At 39.3% G+C, this 22,418-nt stretch overlaps 2 protein-coding genes across 3 annotated transcripts in view; both read left to right on the top strand.

Moving 5' to 3' along the window:
- On the top strand, window positions 1-1,796 carry LOC114297573 (uncharacterized). The gene is made up of 3 exons (XM_028242017.2): window positions 1-231; window positions 855-1,049; window positions 1,227-1,796. Exons 1-3 carry the CDS (start codon window positions 1-3, stop codon window positions 1,794-1,796), a joined length of 996 nt encoding a protein of 331 aa, XP_028097818.2.
- Window positions 1,797-10,253: 8,457 nt separating this feature from the next.
- The window catches only part of LOC114297572 (nucleoporin (DUF3414)), a 72,543-nt gene continuing 60,378 nt past the window's right edge, over window positions 10,254-22,418 (top strand). Inside the window, exons 1-2 of one of the 2 annotated variants that reach the window (XM_082868271.1) lie at window positions 10,254-10,634; window positions 11,087-11,260. In XM_082868271.1, coding sequence (XP_082724397.1) covers window positions 10,488-10,634; window positions 11,087-11,260 — 321 coding nt within the window. In that variant the 5' untranslated portion in view covers window positions 10,254-10,487. The remainder of the gene's footprint in view (window positions 10,635-11,086; window positions 11,261-22,418) is intronic. The other variant, XM_082868272.1, reaches the window with a different exon arrangement.

Raw genomic sequence — 22,418 nt, 5'->3', positions numbered from 1 at the left:
ATGTGGCTGTGTGAGGCCGAATGTGAGGATATAGTAAAGGCTATGTGGAATCGGGATAACAATCTATCTGGGATGGAGTTAGTTTTGAGTAAAGTGGCTACAGCTACGTCCGGATTACAAGACTGGAACTGGAGGGTTCTTGGGAATGTTCAACGACAAATTCAAATGAAGATGCCTTTTCTTCAGCAGTTGCAAGCTCAACAAAGTTTGTTGGATAATGATATGATAGAGGTGAAGAGGGTCCAAGTAGAGATGAATAAGCTCCTAGAAAAAGAGTCGGTTATGTGGGCTCAATGGGCGCGGGCTAATTGGCTCAAGGAAAGGGATAGAAACACAGCATTTTCCCATGCCATAGCATCCTAATGGCAAAAGAAGAAGACTATCAATGGGCTGGAGAATGAAAGGGACGTTTGGTGCACAAAGTCGAATGAGCCGAACGAAATCGTGGCCAACTATTTTCAAGAATTGTTGATAACAAGTTCACTGAGTAACATGGAGATAGTGGTGGAGAGTATGACTCGTCCGGTCCTAATGAGATGGCACAAAGGTTAGATAGGATGTTTGTGCCAGAGAAGGTTAGACATGTGCTGTTCTAAATGCATCCTACTAAGGCTCCAATCCCTGATGGAAAACTAGCTCTTTTTTTCCAGAAATTTTGGCCTCTGGTTCGCCTGAATGTGTGTAAGGAAGTGCTTGGTATCCTTAATGATGGGTAGAATGTATCTTTAATTAGTAATACTTACATTGTCCTCATTCCTAAGGTGAAGCAACCAAGATCTCCGAATCAATTTAGACCGATCAGTCTATGTAATGTGGTTTACAAGCTGGTATTGAAAGTGTTGGCCAATTGACAGCAAAAAGTGTTGAATGAGGTGGTGTCTCCGACGCAAAGTGCATTTGTCCTAGGTAGAGCTATTAACGACAATGTTTTTATGGCTTTTGAAGTGTTCCATTATTTGAAGAATAAGATGAGGGACAAGGTTGGCTATTTTGCGTTAAAATTGGACATGAGCAAGCCATATAACTGGGTTGAATGGGAGTTCGTGAAAGTGATTTTGGTCAAAATGGGTTTCCTGCAAATATTCATTCGGTTGGTGATGCAATGTCTATCTAGTGTTTCTTATTCGGTGCTCTTGAATGGACGACCTACACAATAGTTGTTTTCGTCATGAGGCATTAGACAAGATGATCCTATATCCCAATATTTATTCTTGCTGTGTACGGAGGCCCTATCCGCGCTGATTCATCAGGCTAAAGCTGAGAACCTGATTTCAGGAATTTTGATCGGTCAGGGATGCCAGCGTCTCTCTCATCTATTCTTCAATGATGATAGCCTATTGTTTGTTGAGGCTAGTGACCAGGTGGTGGATTATATTTGTTCAACCCTCCAGAAATATGAGGCAACATTTGGGAAAAAAGTAAACTTTGAGAAATCCGGAATTTGTTGTAGTAAGAATGTGGGGATTGAAGAGCTGAATCGGATTTCAGCATTATTTGGGGTGGGTCAACTTGTTCGTGACGGTAAGTACTTGGGAATGTCATTTTTTGTGGGATGGTCGAAGAATACGGTTTTCAATCATATTAAAGATCGGGTATGGAAGTGTTTCAATGGGTGGAAGGAGAAGTCATTATCCTCAGCAGGGAGAGAGGTTCTAATCAAAGCAGTGGCCTACACAATCCCAATCTATATCATGTCGTGTTTCCAATTACCAGAAGACTTGTGTCATGCGATAAGTGCGCTTATAGCAAGGTTTTGGTTGGGACAAAAGGAAGAGGAGCAAAATTCATTGGCGTAGTTGGGATGGTTTATGCAAAGTGAAGAGTGAGGAAGGAATGGGATTTCGCTTCCTATCGGTGTTCAATCGGGCTTTACTAGCTAAACAAAGATGGCAGCTTCTCAAGTTCCCCAACAGTCTCGCGGCTTAGATTTTGAAAGCGAAATATTATCCACATTCTACAATTCTTGATGTGTCGTTGGGGTCAAATCCATCTTTTTCTTGGAGGAGTATTTGGGGTGCGAAATCTCTCTTTATGAAAGGCCTGAGATGGCGAGTTGGAGATGGGTAACACATTTGAATTTGGCACGACAAGTGGGTGCCACGACCATATTCATTACAGATTTGGTTTGCCCCATGAGTTTGCTAGTGCCTTAATTGATAATGATACTGGGAATTGGAACGTAGAGGTTCTAAATCAATGCTTTCTTCCGTCTGAGGTGGAGGTAATCCAAGCTATACTAGTTTGCCCATATCCGATAGATGATGGGTTGGCACTATACCAGAAATGGCCTATTCTCGGGACGATCAGCTTATCATCTTAAGATGGGTGTGCGAACTCATAGACATCATCAGAGGCTAGAACTTTAATGGAAAGGTTTTGGAGGAATTCTTGGGTAATAGGTCTCTGGGGTAGGATTAAAATCTTTGGATGTGAAAGAAATAAGAGAGTGTAAGAAATCTCTTGTGTATATTGTGTCTGACAGAGGAAGAGGAGACTCCTATTTATAGGAGCTATTGTTTACAACATCATTATGTTACATTACATAAAATATTAGAAAGTGGCCGAAAGCAACCGAAAGGCATCCTAGCATCCTATATATATATATATTAATATGATACAGCTGAGTGTGTTAATATAATATATATATACATATTAATATATGTTACATTATATTAATATATGTTAACATCCCCCCTCAAACTCAAGGAGGACAAACATCAACCAACTGGAGTTTGGAGACAAGGTCAACGAAGCGGCCAGGAGAATGAGCTTTGGTGAAGATATCAGCAAGTTGATCAGCAGAGGAGATTGGATGGAGATGAACAGTACCACGAGTAACGTGTTGACGAATAAAATGACAGTCAATCTCAATGTGCTTGGTGCGATCATGAAAAACATCATTGTGAGCAATTTGAAGAGCACTTTGATTGTCACAAAAGAGGGCGGTAGCGCCAGAGGGGGAAACGCCCATGTCAGCAAGAAGCCAACGAAGCCAGAGAAGCTCCTGAGTAGTATCAGCAAGAGCACGATATTCGGCCTCAGTACTGGAGCGAGCAGTAAGAGATTGTTTCTTGCTGCGCCAAGAAATAAGAGAATCACCCAAGAAAAAACAGAACCCGGTAGTAGAGCGCCGGTCAGTAGGATCCCCAGCCCAATCAGCATCGGAAAAAGCACGAAGCTGGAGAGAGGAGCGGGCGGAATAATGAAGTCCATGAAACAAGGTACCTTTGAGATAACGAAGGATACGAACTAAGGCAGCATAATGAGGGGTACGAGGAGCTGACATAAACTGGTTGACAATATGAACGGCATAGGCAATTTCAGGACGAGTAACAGTGAGATAGACAAGGCTGCCAACCAGCTGACGATAGAGGGTAGCATCAGAGAGAAGAGTGCCATCAAGAGGTGTAAGACGACTCTGAGGCTCCAGTGGAGTGGAGGCAGTCTTGCAATCCGTAAGCCCAGCACGGGTGAGAAGATCAGAGGTATACTTAGCCTGAGAGAGAAAAGACCCCGTTGAATCATGGAAGATTTCAAGACCCAAGAAATAGCTGAGAGGACCAAGGTCTTTCATCTCGAAATGATGGCTAAGAAACTGTTTAAGGCATAGAATACCATCAAGATCGTCACCGGTGATAATCATGTCATCCACATAAAGAAGAAGCAAGGTGGTCCCTTTAGCAGTGGTCCGGATAAAAAGAGCAGTATCATAAGAACTGGAGGTGAAACCACAATCATGAATAGTAGAGCTGAACTTGGCAAACCAAGCGCGCGGAGCTTGTTTGAGACCATATAAAGCACGCTGAAGTTTGCAAACTTTATGAGGTGGATAAGTAGACCCAGGGGGAGGTTGCATGCAGACCTCTTCAAGAAGAACACCATTAAGGAAAGCATTTTTGACGTCCATTTGATAAAGATCCCAGTGTCGAGTGGTAGCAACCGCAATCAGGCTGCGAACAGAGGTGAGACGAGCAACATGAGCAAAGGTCTCCTCATAGTCAATACCATATTCTTGGTTGAAGCCTTTGGCAACAAGGCGAGCTTTGTAGCGCTCAATAGATCCATCAGAACAAGTTTTGATTTTGTAAACCCATTTGCAACCAATGGCAGTCTTGCCAGGAGGAAGATCAACAATGTCCCAAGTGTGAGTTTTGTCTAAAGCCTGCAATTCATCAGTCATAGCTTGCTGCCAAAGAGGATTAGAGCGAGCCTCACGATAGGAGGTTGGTTCATAAGTAGAAAAAGCAGTAGAACCAACAATAAAGTCACGAAGACGAGTAGAAGGTTGGGTTACCCGGTGTGGTTGAGTAGAGGCAGGAGGAGCCAAAGGGAGAGACGCATCAGGAGGGGAGGATCCCGAGGGAACAAGAGCAGGACCATCAGAGGTAGCAGGTGCATGGGACAGACCAATAGGCAAGGCAGGCTCGAGAGAAGCTGGTGGGGGCGGTGGAGCAAGCTCATCAGAGAACTCGAGAGAGGCTGGCAAGGGCGGTGGAGTAAGCTCATCAGAGAATAGATCCGTGGAAGGGTCAGTAAAAAATAAAGTGGATGAGGGAACGGACAAACGGAAGAGAGAGAGAGAAGAAAACATTTTGTGTTCCCAAAAGACTACATGACGAGAGATACGGAGTCGCTGGGAAAGAGGATCCCAACAACGATACCCCTTGTGTTCAATACCATACCCTAAGAAGCAACAGAGGCGAGAGCGTGGTTCAAGTTTGGTACGTTCATGAGGTTGGAGAAGAACAAAACAGGCAGAGCCAAAGACCCTAAGGGTGGTGTAAGGGGGACGGGTGCCATGCAGACGCTCATAAGGAGTGTGATTATGAATGACAGGTGTAGGGATACAATTGATAGTGTAAGCAGCAGTGAGAGCTGCCTCTCCCCAAAAATGTTCCGGACAAGAGGAAGACAGAAGAAGGGCGCGAGTAGTGTCAAGGATATGTCGATGTTTCCGTTCAGCACGTCCATTTTGTTGAGACGTACCGGGACAGGAACGATGAGGTTGAGTACCATGACGCTGAAGAAAAAAAAGAAAGTCAAAATCTTTATATTCCATGGCATTATCGGAGCGAAAAAGCTTAATAGTTGTAGAAAATTGTGTTTTAACCATGGCAGCAAAATTGTAATAAAGTTGTTTGAGCTCAGAGCGATTTTTCATAAGAAACAACCATGTAAAACGGGAAAAATCATCTATAAAAACAACAAAATAGCGGGCACCCCCCATAGTAGGAGTAGGAGAGGGTCCCCAAATATCAGAGTGAATGAGATCAAATGGGGCAAGAGAAACAGAGTCACTTTTATTAAACGATAAGGCGGGTTGTTTGGCAAGTTGACAAGACACACAATCTAAAACATCAGAACTTACGTGACCTAAATGACCACTGGAAATTAAATATTTTAAACGACCAACAGAAAGATGGCCCAAACGACAATGCCAAAGCTGAAAAGGAGATAAAGGAGAAGCAGTGGTAGCAGTGGTAGGAGCTGTGATCTGAGAGGAATCTGGAACATGAAGATGGATGAGTTCGTAGAGACGTCCATGCTTACGGTCTATCCCAAGAGTTTGCCCCGTCCGAGGGTCCTGCACCAAACAACCAGAACGAGAAAAGGTAACAGTTAGACCATGCTCACATAATTGACTAATGGAGATAAGATTTAAAGTAAGAGCAGGCATAAGATAGACATGAGATAAAGATAAGTGAGAGGTTGAAACAGAACCAACATGACTTACAGACAGAAGAGACCCATCAGCAGTATGGATAGAAGGAACATGAGGAGTAGAAGAGAGAGGAGTAAAAATAGTAGGGTCAAAGGTCATGTGATTACAACAAGCGGAGTCAAAGTACCAAGAAGAGTTACCTGCGGTGGCAGAGAAAGCAGTAGATGGAGGAGTACCGGAATGCTGCCAAAAATGTTGAAACATGGCTTCGACATCGGATTGAGAGAAGACTGGAGTGGAAGGGTCTACAGGAACAGAGGAAGGTAAATCCTCTGAGGCAGCAGCAGCAGTGCGTTGAGCAGGCAGTGGTTTCAACGGGGTCCCAGAACGGTGAGAGTGGCTGCGAGAAAAATTCCCGGGGGAAGGACCAGGGCGAGAGGCACGGGCAGGATTGCGGAAGCAATCTTGTTGAAGATGACCAGGGCCAGTCTTGTTGCAAAACCGACAAAGACGAACTGGACAATTAACCAGAAGATGAGTGGACGGAAGATTGCGGTTGTGATAGTAATTGCAGGCATTGGACTTCTGTGGTGAAGGTGGGGAAGGAGAACTGCGAAGCTGGGGAGTGGCAAGAACAGAGTCCACAGGGTGCGGATGGAGAGTACCAAATCTGGTTTCCTCTTACAGGAGTTCAGAAATTGCTTGCTCAAGAGTGGGTAAAGGAGTGCGATGAAGGAGAGATGCGCGTACTGGCTCAAATCGGGGAGTGAGAGCCATGAGAAACTGAACCAAGCGTTGTTGGTCACGGTAAGTAGTAAATAAGGCAGCATCCTTAGTACAATCCCAAGGAGGTTCAGAAAGAGCGAGCTGATCCCAAACAGAATACATTTGGGAGAGGAAATCATTAATGTTCTAAGTTGTTTCTTGGCGCATACGGTGAAGATGACTCAGAAGCTGATATTGGTGAGCAAGGCCAGTAGTTTGATAGCGTTCTTGTAAAAAATCCCAGATGTCTTTGGCAGGAGAGGAAGCAGAGTCAAGTTGGAACCGACCAAACTGAAGGCTGATAGAGGTAATAGAAGTATTGCGAAACCAAGTGATGATCTGATAGTTTTTACTATCCCAATCTTCCAGTCGTTCGACATATTTGGTAGTGGAGTCCGTGGCAGCAGAATCCGGGGTCCCTTGAATGGGTTTGCACACATCCCCAGTGATGATGCGCCAAAGTTTCTTTCCTTTGAGGAAGCCAGACATAGCTTGGGCCCATAGGAAATAATTAGTCCCGTCAAGAATAACGGAAATAGGGTGGTTAGAGAAGTCCAGGAGATCCATGAGAGAAAAATAGCACAAGCAAGGGAGAATCTGAAATTTCCAAGGGCACCAGTGGGTGCAGAAGGGCCAAAATAGTCAGAAACCGGGCTGAACCGGTCAAAAAGGTCCAAAAATGGAGGTGAATCGGCTTGGGAAAGTGGCTGAACCGGTTTGAGCCGGACTGGCTGGAGCCGAGTGGGTGACCAGCAGGTGCAGGCGGTGCGAGCCGGCGCGAGGGACGTGTGAGCCGGCGCGAGGGACGCGAAGAGAGGTGGCTTAGGCGACTGGGGACGCGTGGAGCGCGTGTGATGCTGAAGGCCGAAGCAGGCGACGCGCCGGCGACAAAAATAGCGCGTGACGGCGCGTGTGACGGCGAAAGAGGATGACTCCGGTGGCCGTGGATCTGTAGTGAAGAGATGAAGGCTTCGGTGGTGTCCAAACTGTAATTGAGAGAAGGATGAGAGGGGCAGCAATCTGCAGACTGCCAAGAGAGAGAGAAAAAAAAAGGAGGCTAAGAAAGAGACTGGGCAGTATACCTGTGCTCTGATACCATGAAAGAAATAAGAGAGTGTAAGAAATCTCTTGTGTATATTGTGTCTGACAGAGGAAGAGGAGACTCCTATTTAGAAAGTGGCCGAAAGCAACCGAAAGGCATCCTAGCATCCTATATATATATATTAATATGATACAGCTGAGTGTGTTAATATAATATATATATACATATTAATATATGTTACATTATATTAATATATGTTAACAGGATGGAAAATGTGTTTAAGCATATTACCTGTGCAAACTAATTTGCAGAGGTGCAAGGTGCTCTTTAATGACGTTTGCCCACTGTGTAAGGTGGAAGCTGAGTCTGTTCAACATTGCTTTGTAGATTGTGATTTTGCCAAAGAGGTGTGGGAAAATAGTCGCTTCGACTCAATTGTGGGAAGAAGGACAGGTGGTGGTTTTTTTAGGTGGATGGTGGATCCCCTTTCAAAGCTGGATGAGGAAACATGAGAGCTCTTCTTTGTTTTTTGTTAGTGCATTTGGATGAATAGGAACTAGGTGGTATTCAATGATAAATGGAGATCTGGGATTGAGTTCGCAAGGTATGCTCAGGAATTCTATGTTGAGCTATCCCAGATTAGAGTTCGTGTTCAGATTATGCCGGGTGTACAGTCGCCGATGTGTTGGCAGCCTTCTGCAGAAGTCTTTTTCAAGATTAACTTTGATGGGGCTTGTTTAAAATCTGAAGGCTTGAGTGGCTTGGGCGTAGTTGTTTGACACCATTGGAGAGCGGTTATTGCAGGTATGTCAGCAGCTCGGAAGTCATCTATAGAGGTAGACTGTTTTGAAGCATTTGCAGCTCTATCTATGGTTCAGCTTGCACACGATTTGGGCTTGCACTTGATCGTTGTCGAAAGAGATTTGCTGTCAGTTATACGCGCGTATCAGTCCTCGACAGAAGTGCTGTCATCTTCTTATGGTGTAGTGTGGGCTATCCGTACTCCAATAGTTCAGCTTGTGAGAGGTAGTGCATGTGAAAAGGCAAGGAAATTTGATGGCGCATTCTTTGGCTCGTATGGCAATTGAACATGATGGCTGCACGATTTGGATGGAGGAGTTGCCTCTAACTTTGCAGTCCCTAACTAGAAGTGAAGCTTCTTTTGTTTAGTTTATTTGTGTTTAGCTATCTAAAAAAAAAATGTGTACACATAGAAAATATATTTACATTGTTCAGTTGAGTTTTCAATATATATATATATATATTTTAAAAATAAAAACTAATTTAATGAAAATAAACACCAAAATAATATTTTAAAATTTACCAAAAAAGAAAAAATCACGTGAAAGTGATTTTTTTTTGGTTTACCAATTTAACTTTTATTTAAAAAGAAAACAATATACAGATTTTTGAAAGTTCAAAACATGTATGGTGATTAAAATTTTTGGTTTGGTTACCAAAATTTGTTTTTGAAATTTTTTGGAAAAAATAAAAAACTAACTGATGTTTGGTTTGAATTTTTTTTCCTGAAATTAAAAAAAAAAAAACACTAAAAACATATTTTTAAAACTTTTAAAAATCATTTTATCTTAAAAAAAAATTATATAAAATTGATGAGTGTTTATTTATATAAAATTGATGAGTGTTTATTTATTTACTATTATTTTTTTTCACAAAATTAAGCATTGTTTGGTTTGATTTTAGGAACTTATTGTTTATAAAATAAAAATTTAAAATTTAAGTTAATAAAATAATAATAAATTAAATACACTAATTAAAGTTAATAAAATAATAATAAATTAAATACACTAATTATTTCATATAATTTTTTTAAGAGATAAAAATAGTTCTTTTAAATTAAAAAATTTCCTTTTATTGTTTATTTTTGTCAACCTAATTCATGTTTTTTCAAAAAAAAAGAAAGAAAAAAAGAATTCAAAAACTTATTCAAAAATTGAAACCAAACCGAACCTTAAGGCTTCATTTGGGGGAAAAAAATTTTAGTTTAATTTTTTGATTGTCTTAGCCTAACTAAAAAAGTTCTATTTGAGATGAATTTTTGATTTTTTTTTATAGTTTTATAAGGAAAAAAAAATAAAATTATTATAATTTAAATGTGATTTTTATTTTATTTATTTTATAATTTATTTTATCTGAGTTAAATTAGGGAGTATTTGGCATGTGTTAAAATAACGCATATTATTTTAACACATTATTTTATTTAGGTTATAATCATCACATTTAAGTCACACTATCGCTCTAGAACGTTATTTTAAATTTAATTAATATTTTATATCTTTTCATAAAAGTTAAAAAAAAAAAATTTAACACATGCAAATCACCCTCTTATACTGTATTTGATTAGAAAATTTCGAAAGAAATTTAAAAAAAAATATAAAATTAAATAAAATATAAATATATTTTATTCATATTATATTTAATTTATTTATATTTATTTATTTTTCATTTCTGTTTTCAAATCGCGCCTCAACTTTCTGTAACCAGACCGAACATTAGTCTCACCCTCTTACTAAGGCCAAGTTTGGGTACTTCCAAAAAAGCCAAAAAGCCAAAAAGTTACTCAAAAAGTTAAAAAGTTAACACTATTCACCAAAAGTCAACAATTACGGCTGCACAACTCCCAATTCAAATTTTTCCCTACAAATCAATTTTTACAATTTTTTATTACACATTTTTCAATAAAAAGTCAAAAAGTTAACCCAAACATCCATATTTTCAACATCAATTTTTTAGTCCAAAAAGATAAAAAGTGCACTTTTTTAGTCTTCCCAAACTTGGCCTAAATTATCACTGATTCGGCCGACACAGCACAAAACCTTGACCATAGCGTTGCGTTCCACCTCTCTCTAGTTTCAAGTTTTGAACCCTCGCACCCTTCCAGCACTCTCTGTTCTCTTCAACTTCGAAGCACAAAAGCGCGGGCTCGTTTTTTTCTAGGGTTTCAAATTTCAACTTCTCTCTTCCAATTTCCAATTCTGGAACTCAAAAGCAGCTTCAATGGCCACCACCACAACTCCATCTTCCACCGATCAAGCTGTTACCACCACCAACTCCGTCGACCCCTCTCTCTGGTGGGACTCTTTCTCTCTCTTACTCACTGACCTCGAGAACTCTCCTCCCTGCTCCGACCTCCCTCCTCATCTGGTACAATTCGTTCCTCTCAATCCAAAATTCCCAAATGTATATCAGTATTTGATGTATTTTGACTGTAAATCAGTATATCAAGTATTTTTAGTATGTTGTGAGGTGTCTTGTATTTACTCAACTCCCAGCCCAGGGTGCGCGACGCACTTGAATTTGCTTGCAATCCGGGGCCGAAATTGATATTTATGGGCCTGTAATGTTTGTTCCGGCTCAGTGTATACGTTGTACGGTTATTGAGAAAAAAACATAGAGCTGCGGAGTGTTTTGTAATCCGAATTGTGTATAGTTGATTTGATCATTTCACTGAACTACGTATATCTTGTGCTTGTGTGTGCACTTCTTCTTCTTGTTATTTGTTTATTGTGTGATTGAAACTAGGTTCTTGCATACCGGAGTAGTATATGCTTTTATATATGTTGTTTTGAATAAAAAAAAGTTGTGTATTTGTTTAGGTAAAGAAGATGAATGCTAATCATGCGTGGTTTCTGGACACTGTTTCTCGTTTCAAGCCCCCAAATGAGAAATCAAGAGAGGTTTTGAATTCACACCGAGTTAATGTGGGGTCGCATCAGTTGACTATACAGCCTGAATTGAAAGATGCGGCGCTCAAAATTAGTTTGATTTTGGTAAGCTTTTTGCTCTTCTTTTGTTTGTTGAATGTTGTTGTGTTGGGATTTTGTTGGAATTTAAGAAGCATGGACACGGACACGTGACACGACATGGATACGATACAGACAAGTCGACGCGTTAATTTTCAAAAAATGTAAGACACGACACGTGGAGACACGCATGAAATATATAATTTTATATATTTATTTTATGTTATATATAAATATATTATTCAAAGATAATAAAAAATATAATATGACACTAATTCCTATAAATATATATGGGTTTTATTATTGTATCTTAAGTTGTTTTGTTCAAACTTATAATTAGTTTTACATGTGTCTAATCAATAGACATGTGTGTTTAAGCAATTGACATGTGTGTCTTCCAAATATCAAAAGAGTGTCTGGGTCTTTAAAGAAATTTAAAAAATAGGACACGTTTTGAAGAGTGTCGGACACGTGTCCTAAGAGTGTTCAAAGAGTGTCGGCGTCTGACACGGACATAACACAGAACGTCACCTTCTTCGAAATGTCCGTGCTTGGAATCAGAGGTGGCTTCCCTATGTCTATCTTTTGTTAGTTGTTTTCGCCTTGATGCATGTCTTAAAGTTGCCTTTGAAAACTTCGGTTATTATAGACTAAAGCAAAGTTGTAAAAGGCTATATTGAGAATCACATTGAGGCTTGAGGCGAGGTTAAGGCAAAGGCCACCGAGACTTTGATTTTTAGGTGATACTCGCTAAAAGATCACAATCTCAGACGTGCACCTAAGGTGCGCCTTGTACCTCTCTTGCGTATAAGCATATGGAGATTACACATATGGAGAGCTTGTCTTGAGCTACTTTTAAACTTAGTCTAATACATGGCTTAAATAAAAAAAAGGACCTCTCTTTTGTAAATATATTCCATGGGCAAAATAAAGTAAATGATTAACAAAGAAAAAACACAAAGCTCATACTCAAGCGACAAGCTCGATAACTAAAGCTTAGAATGTCAATTTTACCTTCATTGAGAACAAGCTTCCTTTTTTAGTAGTGAAATGTTCGACACCCTGAGCTAAAAAATATTTACACCTTTATATTTAATTTTAATATTTTTACTATTTTAAAATGTTTTATCTATTTACTAAAGATAAAATTCAAAATGCTTATGCCTCGCCTCATGAAGGGTAAAATGTCTCACGTTATGCATTTGCCTTTAAAAACTTTGGTGTGGAGCACCATTGCTTTTTGCAACCAACCCTTGATGACCAAAAAATCTCTTCCAATCAGAATATCTGGAAACCCCATTGAACACTTCATTGGCCTTCCCATGAAGTGAGTGTTCAACTTTAATGGCATTGCCAGTGTGTATTGGCTTGGAAAATGTAAGAATGACATTGTTTCTATGGTCTCTAAAAATGCCCCCATCTCCAATCATGCATTTTTCCTATAGAACATCTATCATAATTAAACTTGAGTCTTCCAAGAGGCGAACCCACAATGTACTAATAAAAAAAAAAAAAAAAAAAAAGTGAAAAGAGAGGGGAACCCATAATGTTGGCAGTGGTCCAAGTGTCAATGGTAATAGTTTTAATGCTTGTACTAGTGGCTATGAGAGGGTGGTGGCTACCAGTGTTTTTAAAGGCGAAAGCCAAGGCGAGGCGTTTTACCCTTGTTGAGGCGAGGCGAGGCGTAAGCCTTTTGAATTTTGATTTTTTTTATTTTTATAAAATACAAAATTAATTAAATATAGCATAAAAAGAGTAAAAAAAAAAAATAAGAATTACCAAATAAAATTCTTAAAAGCCATTCTAAGCATAAAACCAAAATTAATTAATAATTTCAAGTATTATAAGAGCTTTCTAAGTCATTCTCATTAATACTATAATAAAAAAATGACTTGAAGTGATGGTCAAAATAACGTAAACTCCAATTGTTCAATAAACAAAATAACTTAAACTCTAATACTCTATAAACAAAGCAATAAACAAATAATTGGTCACTCTAAGTCATTCTCATTAATATTGTCTTCATCTTCGTCCGCTATATCTATAATGGGATAGGTTCCATCATCTATTCCGCCAACTTCTTCCAACTCCATATCTTTATCCACAAGGGTGCATCTTCCTGCCTTGCCTTTTCCTCTATCATTTCTGTTAGAATTTACCATAAACCTACCACCACTACCACCTCACCTACTCCACTAAACCTAACCCACTACACCACTACCACCTCCACTTCACCTACTCTCCACCTACTCCCAAACACACTCCTATATAATAGGAATCCTTGTAATTGTAATATACACAACACATCAATATCAATCAATAATACTTGAATTTTATCATGGTATCAGAGCAGGTTTAGAACCTAGTATTTTTGCTTCCCCGGCGGGCGGCAACCTTACCTTAGCCGTCCGCCGGACCTCAACCTAGTCCGCTTGAATTTTTACACATACCTTGAAATTTCTTTTCTTCAACCTGCTTATGCTCGTCTTCTTGAGGGTGATCCGTTAAAGGTTGATCAGTCTGCCCTTACCGGAGAGTCACTTCCAGTGACCAAAAATCCTTATGATGAAGTTTTCTCTGCTTCAACCTGCAAACAAGGCGAGATTGAAGCTCTGGTTATTGCTACTGGCGTTCATACCTTCTTTGGAAAGGCTGCACATCTTGTGGATAGCACAAACCAAGTTGGGCACTTCCAACAAGTGCTTACTGCAATCGGGAACTTCTGCTGCTGCCGCCCTTATGGCTGGTCTTGCGCCCAAAACTAAGGTTCTTAGGGATGGTCGATGGAGTGAGCAGGATGCTTCAATTTTAATTCCGGACCAGTCTACGAAGTCAAGTAGATCCACTTGGCTTCTCGGAATTCCAGAGGCGGATTCAGCAGACATGGCGTGCGAGTCTTTCAGGCTGAGAAAAAAGTCATCCCAGCCCTGCAAAATCCATGATGCACCCATACAAATACAAACACTCTTCTCTCTCTCCTCTTTCCACTTTTCAACCCACACATCTTTTTTTAATCCACCGCCCAAAACCATTGCCCTTGCCAGTTTTAACAAACAGTGGGCTATTAGATGCTTTGCTTCACGAGGCGACGACTCTAAGTACAAAGCATCAATTGTCTGACAAAAGTTCAAATTCTTCTACCACCACAAGTAAAAAAAAAAAAAAAAAAAAAAAAAAAAAAAAAAAAAAAAACATCAAGGTTGCTTGGAAGAACAGACAATGAGATAAAGAACTACCTCCACTTTACCTTTATTTATTTTATTTTATCTTCTCTTTTTCTTTATCTGCAGCTGCTCCCACACGACACATGCTTTCACTATTACTATATATTATTATTATTATTATTCTTACACAATCAAACCATTAATATATAGTTTTCAAGCCCACGGTTTTCATTATTATTATTATTCTTATTATTATTATTTTTTTATTATTATTCTTATTGTTGTTAAAAAAAAAAAAAAAAAAAAACAAAATCACACATTCTCACCCCTTGATTTTTTCTGCATATCCTTCCTACCATCCGGGTTTGCACAACACATTTGTTTTATTCATATCAGGGGCTAAACCCCGATCACCATTTTACACCAAAAAAAAAAAAAAAAAAAAAAAACAAACAAACAAAACAACCACACCCACAGTGGGATTTTTCTTTTCCCTTCTCTATTCTACTGCAGGTCTCTTCTTTTTACTTTTATCTTGGGTGTCCCGTGCCAGTCCGGTCTCCGTACTTCCTAGTCCACCGAGCACGTTCACTCCCCCATACTCCTCCACTGCAGCATATGGCGGACTTCCAAATCGGAACATCACAGTGGCCTTCCGCTTCAGCTCCTTGTTTTCCGCCTTTAGCATACTTATCTCTGCTCGCGCATCCTTATACATGCGTTGGAGCAGAGCCAGCTGAGAGTTTAACTGCTGCACCTCATTTGTCCTGCTCTGCAGCCGGTGCGACAAGTTTGTGACCGCCGTCATGCTTTCCACACATGACTTCAAAGTATACTGATTGGCCTCCACATCCGACTGCACTGCCATTCTTTGCTCCACAGACCGCATCGGAAAGTTCAACGGAGTAAACTCCGGGGCGCTTGGTTGAGGTTCCAGTGCCACCGCACCAGTTGTCTCTCTTGTTGACTCGTTGAGGTCGGGAAAGAGAGTGAGCAGCCCACGGGACGACGAAGCCATTTTCTGGGCAAGTGTTACAGAGTCTCTCTCTCAGAAACGGAAGAGTTTTTTCAAAGGATTTTCGCAGTTTTTTTGTCTCAGCCTTTTGCCTCGGCCTCAGCCTCTGTCTTGGTTAAATAGCCGAGGCAGCCACGCGTATCGCGCGCCTCTTGCCACCAGACGACAAAACGGGCGCGCAAGCCAAGGCGCCCACGTGCCTCGCCATCATGTCCGGCACACCTTTTTATGACTTGGGCTCGCCTTTTGATGGCACGCCTTTTTATGGATTGGGCACGCCTTTTGATGGCACGCCTTTTGATAGATTGGGCACACCTTTTGAGGGTGCGACTTTTTATGGGTCCGACAAGACTCTGTAAACTGTCCCGACATTGATTCCGGTTAGCTCCTTTATGGGTCCGACAAGACTCTGTAAACTGTCCCGACATTGATTCCGGTTAGCTCCTTTATGGGTCCGACAAGACTCTGTAAACTGCCCCGACATAGATTCCGGTTAGTTTCTACAAGGGTCCGACAAGACTCTGTAAACTGTCCCGACATAGATTCCGGTTAGTTTCTACAAGGGTCCGACAAGACTCTGTAAACTGTCCCGACATTGATTCCGGTTAGTTTCTACACGGGTCCGACAAGACTCTGTAAACTGTCCCGACATTGATTCCGGTTAGCTCCTTCATGGGTCCGACAAGACTTTGTAAACTGTCCCGACATTGATTCCGGTTAGTTTCTACAAGGGTCCAGCAAGACTCCGTAAACTGTCACAACAACTGTCACAACATTGTCTGCTACAACGGTCCGACATGACCCCATAAACTGTCTTCTACAACGGTCCGACATGACCCCATAAACTGTCTTCTACAACGTTATGACACCACCATACAGTGTCATCTACAACGTTATGACACCCCCATACAGTGTCCTCTACAACGTTATGACACCACCATCCAGTGTCTTCACCAACGGTCTGACACGACCATACAGTGTCTCCTATCCTTTTTTATTTTTATGTATTTTCTTGTTGTGTTCCTCTCTTCAAACTCAAGTTGGTTAGTTTCTATCCTCCTTAAGTTTGCGGGGGGCTGTTAGAATTTACCATAAACCTACCACCACTACCACCTCACCTACTCCACTAAACCTAACCCACTACACCACTACCACCTCCACTTCACCTACTCTCCACCTACTCCCAAACACACTCCTATATAATAGGAATCCTTGTAATTGTAATATACACAACACATCAATATCAATCAATAATACTTGAATTTTATCAATTTCCTATACAAGAAATAGGATTTCAAATTAATTAAATACGCACATATAATAATATATATGCAACTAGTCCATAATTGTTTAACAACTTGAACCTTCGCCAACTTTTCTTTTCTTTGCATTCGAAGATGAGTCAACATTAATCGTAGTCGTAGTTGATCGATTCTCCATACTTCAATCATAGGTAGTGATAGGCATAGTCCTAATTGTTTCAGCATCGAACAATTCTTCTTCATCAAGCCAAAAAACATCAAGGGAGAGGACATGATCGTCTTTTTCAGCAATCCATTCATCATCCGAATCAATTTCATAAATAAGTATTGGATCGATGTTTTGTCTTCTTCTGATACTCCTCTCTCTTAGTTTAGTGTTGTACTTCATCTAGACCAAAGCATTCAAACGTTTGTGCTCAAGCTTATTCCTTTTTTTTGTATGAATCTAATATAATAATATTAGAAATGAAATATAACGAGTTAGAAACATGAATATTTTATTTTATGCATAAGAAAGTTTCGGAAAGAAAGATATATTACTGACTCAAAGGTGCTCCAATTCCTTTCACATCCCGAAGCACTACAAGTTAGACTAAGTATTCGAATAGCAAATTTTGTTAACGTTGTTGTTTTGCTTCCAAAACGAATCCACCAATCAGCTACATAATTTGAAAAATGCACAAATGGTTTCAATCTCGTATTTTAATTTTAAAGAATGTAATTGGAAAATTATTTTCATATTAGTTTCTTACCGGGAGAGCGTATCGCTTTGGAATCAATTGCAACACGGCTTCTGAATTCCCCTTTTGCTTGGTCATAATAGTCCAATTGGATATCAACCTTGAGATGCTCATCATAACTCAACATTCTATCCATGCACTTATACAATCCTTGCCTCACCTCCTCAACATTGGAGAAGGCATCTTGATATCGCAACTGAGGGTTTAGATAATAACCAGCAGCATGTAAAGGTCTATGATGTTGTGGTGTCCACCTTGCATCTGTCTTATTCCAAATTGGTCTGTACTTCCTAACATTTCCTCTACAATTGAAAGCAATCTTTTGTTTAGCCGAATCCATCAACTCATAAATGTAACCCATAGCAGGCCTCTCATCTGAATCAACTTCTCGCAAAACACTAACCAAAGGTATTGTGCTTTTGATTCAAAAAGCAACATTAGGCCAAAATTTTGGATCAAACAACACAGTTGCACAAGCCTTTACCCCTTCAACTTTTCTTGCCCAACTACTAGAAGCCCACTTTTCTGAAGAAAACATAGTTTGGAGTGGTTGCTTTTGTTTGTAAAGACTTTGGAGAGTAAGATAAGCAGTGGCAAACTGTGTTACTGTTGGACGGAGTAGTTCACTGTTCTTTGTAAATGATCTCATCATTGAAAGAACCCAACAATGTCCATATATAAACTTGACCACTTGCCTAGCTAACGAGAGAGTTTGGTCACAGACTTTCAATTTTCCAATGTCTTCCAACATTAAATCAATATAATGCGCAGCACATGGCGTCCAATACAACTTCTTCCTCTTCTCCATATGTCTCGACCCGGCATTGACATAGCTTGAAGCATGATCGGTAATAACTTGAACAACATTATCTTTTACAATTTCATTTACAACACTATCAAGATAGTTAAACATCAACTCCCCATTTTTTATAGTATCAGATGCATCAATTGATTTTAAAAACCAAGTTCCAGCAGGGCTATTCACAAGAAAATTAATAAGAACTCTACTTTTCCCATCTGTCCAGCCATCAGACATAATTGAACATCCATATTGTTTCTATGCTTTCTTATGTTCCTCCATCATGACATTTATATCTTCTACTTCTGCTTTAAGAACCTAAGTCCTCAATTCATGCATAGAAGGGGGTTTGAAACCAGGTCCACAATTTGCAATTCCATCAACTGCAGCTACCCAATACGAATCATTCACCAAATTAAATGGAAGAGCTTTACAATATATAAAACGCCCAATCTTTCGGCACACATCTTTTCTTTCTTCTTGTTTCCATTTGGAGTTCAGTGTAGGTTGTCGTGCTTGAGAACTAGCAAATTTATCCATTGGACCCCTCGGTTTTGGTGGTTGTGTCATACCACTAGTATTGCCTTCAATAGATTGAGAAGCACCACTCTCGCTCTTTGCTTCAGCACCCATCCCAATTTCATATAGCATCTCATTGTGGGCACTTTTTTGCTCAAAGAAATTTTTTAATGCATGTTGGCATTCTAAATTTACATCTTCAGTAACTTTTGAACACAGTTTAATGCCTTTATGCGTGCTGGCTAAATGATTTTTAATCGACTTACAGTACCACTACAATTTTGATCACAAAATTTACATCTAAAATACTTTTCCCCATCAACTTCTTTTACATATTTCTGGACAATCTTTTCTTTGGCCTTTGGGTTCAGTCATTTTTTTTCCCCCACAAACTTATCAACAGTAGCACTGTATAAAAATAAACAAATAAAAAAAAAAAAAAAAAAAGATATTGGTTAGGTGGGATGGCAAAAAGAAGAATAGAATGTTAACAACAATAATAATAATAAATTAAAGTCTATCAAATAATAATAATAAATGAAAGAAGGAGAAACTAAGTTATAATAATAATAATAATAATAATAATAATAATAATAATAATAATAATAATAATATATTAGTCTACAATGTAGATAAGTATAATAGAGAGATATTTGTTTGTACAGAAATAGAGAGATAGATATATACATCACGGTCGGAGTGAAAGAACCAACACGATGAGAGAGAGAGAGAGAGAGAGAGAGAGAGAGAGAGAGAGAGAGAGAGAGACTTCGTACCTTGAAAACCCTTGTTCATTGGAGAAGATTAGAAGACAACGATTAGAAGACTGATTCGAAGTTGTTGGGACTCTGATTCGAAGAAGATCGACTTACATGGTATTTATATCTTCTTCTTGAGCAATTTTTGTTTCAATTGAAGTCGTTTATAGCAATTTTCCATCAACTACTCTATCGTTTTCCTTTTTTGATTTTTGAAATTGAACTTCTCAAAGGCTTGCGCCTCGCTGTCAAAAGCGTAAAAAGTGCATAAAGCGCGGCAGATGCTTACGCCTCTGCGTTTAACACGTACGCATATCTGGTGTCTTGCCCAAAAAAGAACGCATCTGTGTATTGTCCGTACGCCTCGCCTCAAGTTGTGCCTCGTATATGCCTTTGAAAACCTTGGTGGCTACCATAGTTGTCAAATCGGGATTCGAATCGTGAATTGAAATGATATTGTACCGAATTGCGAATTGAATCGAATAGTGAATCGTAAAGATTCGGTCACCTTTTTTTAATTAGATAGAAAATATATCTACACGCTTACATCTTAAATATATCTAATAAATATGAAATATTTAGACTTAATTCAATAAACAAATTGTTTTAAATGATGATCATTTGGTCTGAGTAAGAAGTTAACACTGGTTCCCATGTTTACCACTTCACATTTTCCCTTTTAGATACTATTCCTTATCAACAGTTCTTAATAAAGAAAGCAAATAAAGACAAACTTTCAATTTTCAAGTAACAATAACTCAACAATAATGTTTTTAATTTTTTACAAGGTTAAAAAAATCAAAATCTTCGAACTTTTTAAAAATCTCACTTGATGCCTTCAAAAAATTCATTTTGTAAATGCAAATACTTAGATAAAATTGAATATGTAAGCCTAGAATATTGTAGAGAGAGAAAGTTCATTTTTTTCTGCTATGGTTTAAGTATATAAGAGTAAATAGGGAGGGAGAAAGTCAAAAGACGGCATATAGTAATCTTAGAGACCTTAAAAAGGTTGTTTGAACTCTTTTCCAACAATAAAAAACCAAAAGAGAAAGTCAAACATCTATTTCAGCGAATCGAATCGATTCAACCACGATTCATAGTTATTTGCGATTCACAGTTATTTGCGATTCACACAACCTGTTGTTAGAGAGGTGTCGATGATTGGTGATCTTGATGGTGGCGGAGACAATGGCCTTCATTTTTTTTAGATGAAAAAAATTTATTTTACTTGACTTTGGTGCGTGTTTTCAAGTGGTTCAACAGGTAAAGGGGTTTTGTTTCGATAGTTTTTCTCATTATTTTTGATAAATAAGGAGTAAACTTTTACTTTAAAGAGCATCAAGGAGATGCTAAACAATACACCCTCTGCCAAAAAGAACTAAACATATAAGCATCTATAAAATCCAAAAAAAGAAAATAATCTGGAGATACTTTCCCCGTGACTCAAGTATACGGGACCCTTAGAAAATTATTCTTCAAGATAGACAAAGGGATTGCCACCCTTGGAAAATCTGCTGATTACGTTCCAACCAGATCAACTACATCAAACACTACGACGCCAGATCCCATGCCTTTCGGCATCTCTTCCCAACCCTAACCTCTTTCCAACTGGAAAGCACACCCTCCACGCAACTCGGCTACACCTAGACTACCCCAATCACCAAAAAAATCGACGACCAAAACTGATATGTGATGGGGGTAGTGAAGTAAAAGGTAAGGAATAGACTCTGCATCCATACTACACATGCAACTCCAATTTACCAAAATCTGGCCACACCGAATAAGAATATTTAATGTCAAAATCCGATTAGATTCTGCCGTCCACACAAAAAAAGCCACCTTAGATGGTGCCGCAGACACCCACACACTTCACCAAGGAGAAGGCGCAGACCCTCCTTCCACCTGAGCATGATAAAAAGAAGAGATAGAAAAAACCCCTTTGGCACCCTTACAACACCACATCATACAATGCCAACAAATCCACTAATTGACCAACCTGCCAATAAAAAATCTATCGACGAAGTCTCACATTCCAAACCACTTGGCCTGTAGTTAACACCATGGATCCACCGCTATGCGAAGTATAGGAAACGGAATTGCCAAAGTCTGGTCACCACGCCACCTGTACTTTCAAAAGTGCACCGTATTCTCGCTACCCACTCAAAAGCCAACCCAGCTCTAAAACTCCACCGTATTAGAAAAAATACCTTTCCACAAACCCTCCTACGAGTTCCTAGCACCACTTGTGAACTCTAATCCCCCCACCTAGCCATGGTTATTAAAATTGCAATCCGGATTGTAGGATCGTACGATTCTACGATCCTACATTGCTAAAATGATCCAGATCGTTGTAAGATCGATGTTATAACAGAATTGCAAGTAGGACTGTAGGTAGGATCGTTGATTTTGTGATTTTTCACCTTATTTTTAATTTGTATCATTCTAATTTGTATTTTTATCTTTTTTTAATAGAAAGTAGGATCCTATGATCCTCGATCTGATCCTACGATCCTCGATCTGATCCTACGATTCGATCCATGAGACCCTCTCACCAATCCTACCTAGGATCCCGATTTTAACAACCTTGCACCTAGTGTTATTGAAAGCGATAAGCGCACCAAGGCGCCAAGATCTCTTGAGGCCTTAGGCGCAAGGCGATGTGCTGCACAGTCTTCATCGAAGTAAGGCGCACCATGGCATGTTGAAATAATATAATTTAATATGAGGCATATAAACAACTAACTAACTGGTATACCATAAACAAAATGAAACATTGAACATTTTAAAAGTAGAGAAGAAACAGAGCAATTCAGAATAAATATTTAATAAACAAGGCAGTTCAGAGAAGAAAATAAAAAAAAGAAAAAAGAAGAAAAGTAGAAAATAAAAGCAAAAGAAAAGCTGAGTAGAAGGTAGAGAAGAAAA

This window comes from Camellia sinensis, chromosome 5 (assembly GCF_055761805.1).
Source record: "Camellia sinensis isolate YWXY chromosome 5, ASM5576180v1, whole genome shotgun sequence".
Taxonomy (NCBI): Eukaryota; Viridiplantae; Streptophyta; class Magnoliopsida; order Ericales; family Theaceae; genus Camellia; species Camellia sinensis.
This window is presented reverse-complemented; position numbering and strand designations above follow the sequence as displayed.

Excerpts from the sequence above, each read along its gene's own strand:
- LOC114297573 (XM_028242017.2), top strand. The coding sequence starts at position 1 with ATGTGGCTGTGTGAGGCCGAATGTGAGGATATAGTAAAGGCTATGTGG. Across the intron at positions 232-854 it reads TGGATAATGATATGATAGAG|CAAAAAGTGTTGAATGAGGT; the intron begins GTGAAGAGGGTC and ends GCCAATTGACAG. Across the intron at positions 1,050-1,226 it reads TTGAATGGGAGTTCGTGAAA|GCCCTATCCGCGCTGATTCA; the intron begins GTGATTTTGGTC and ends CTGTGTACGGAG.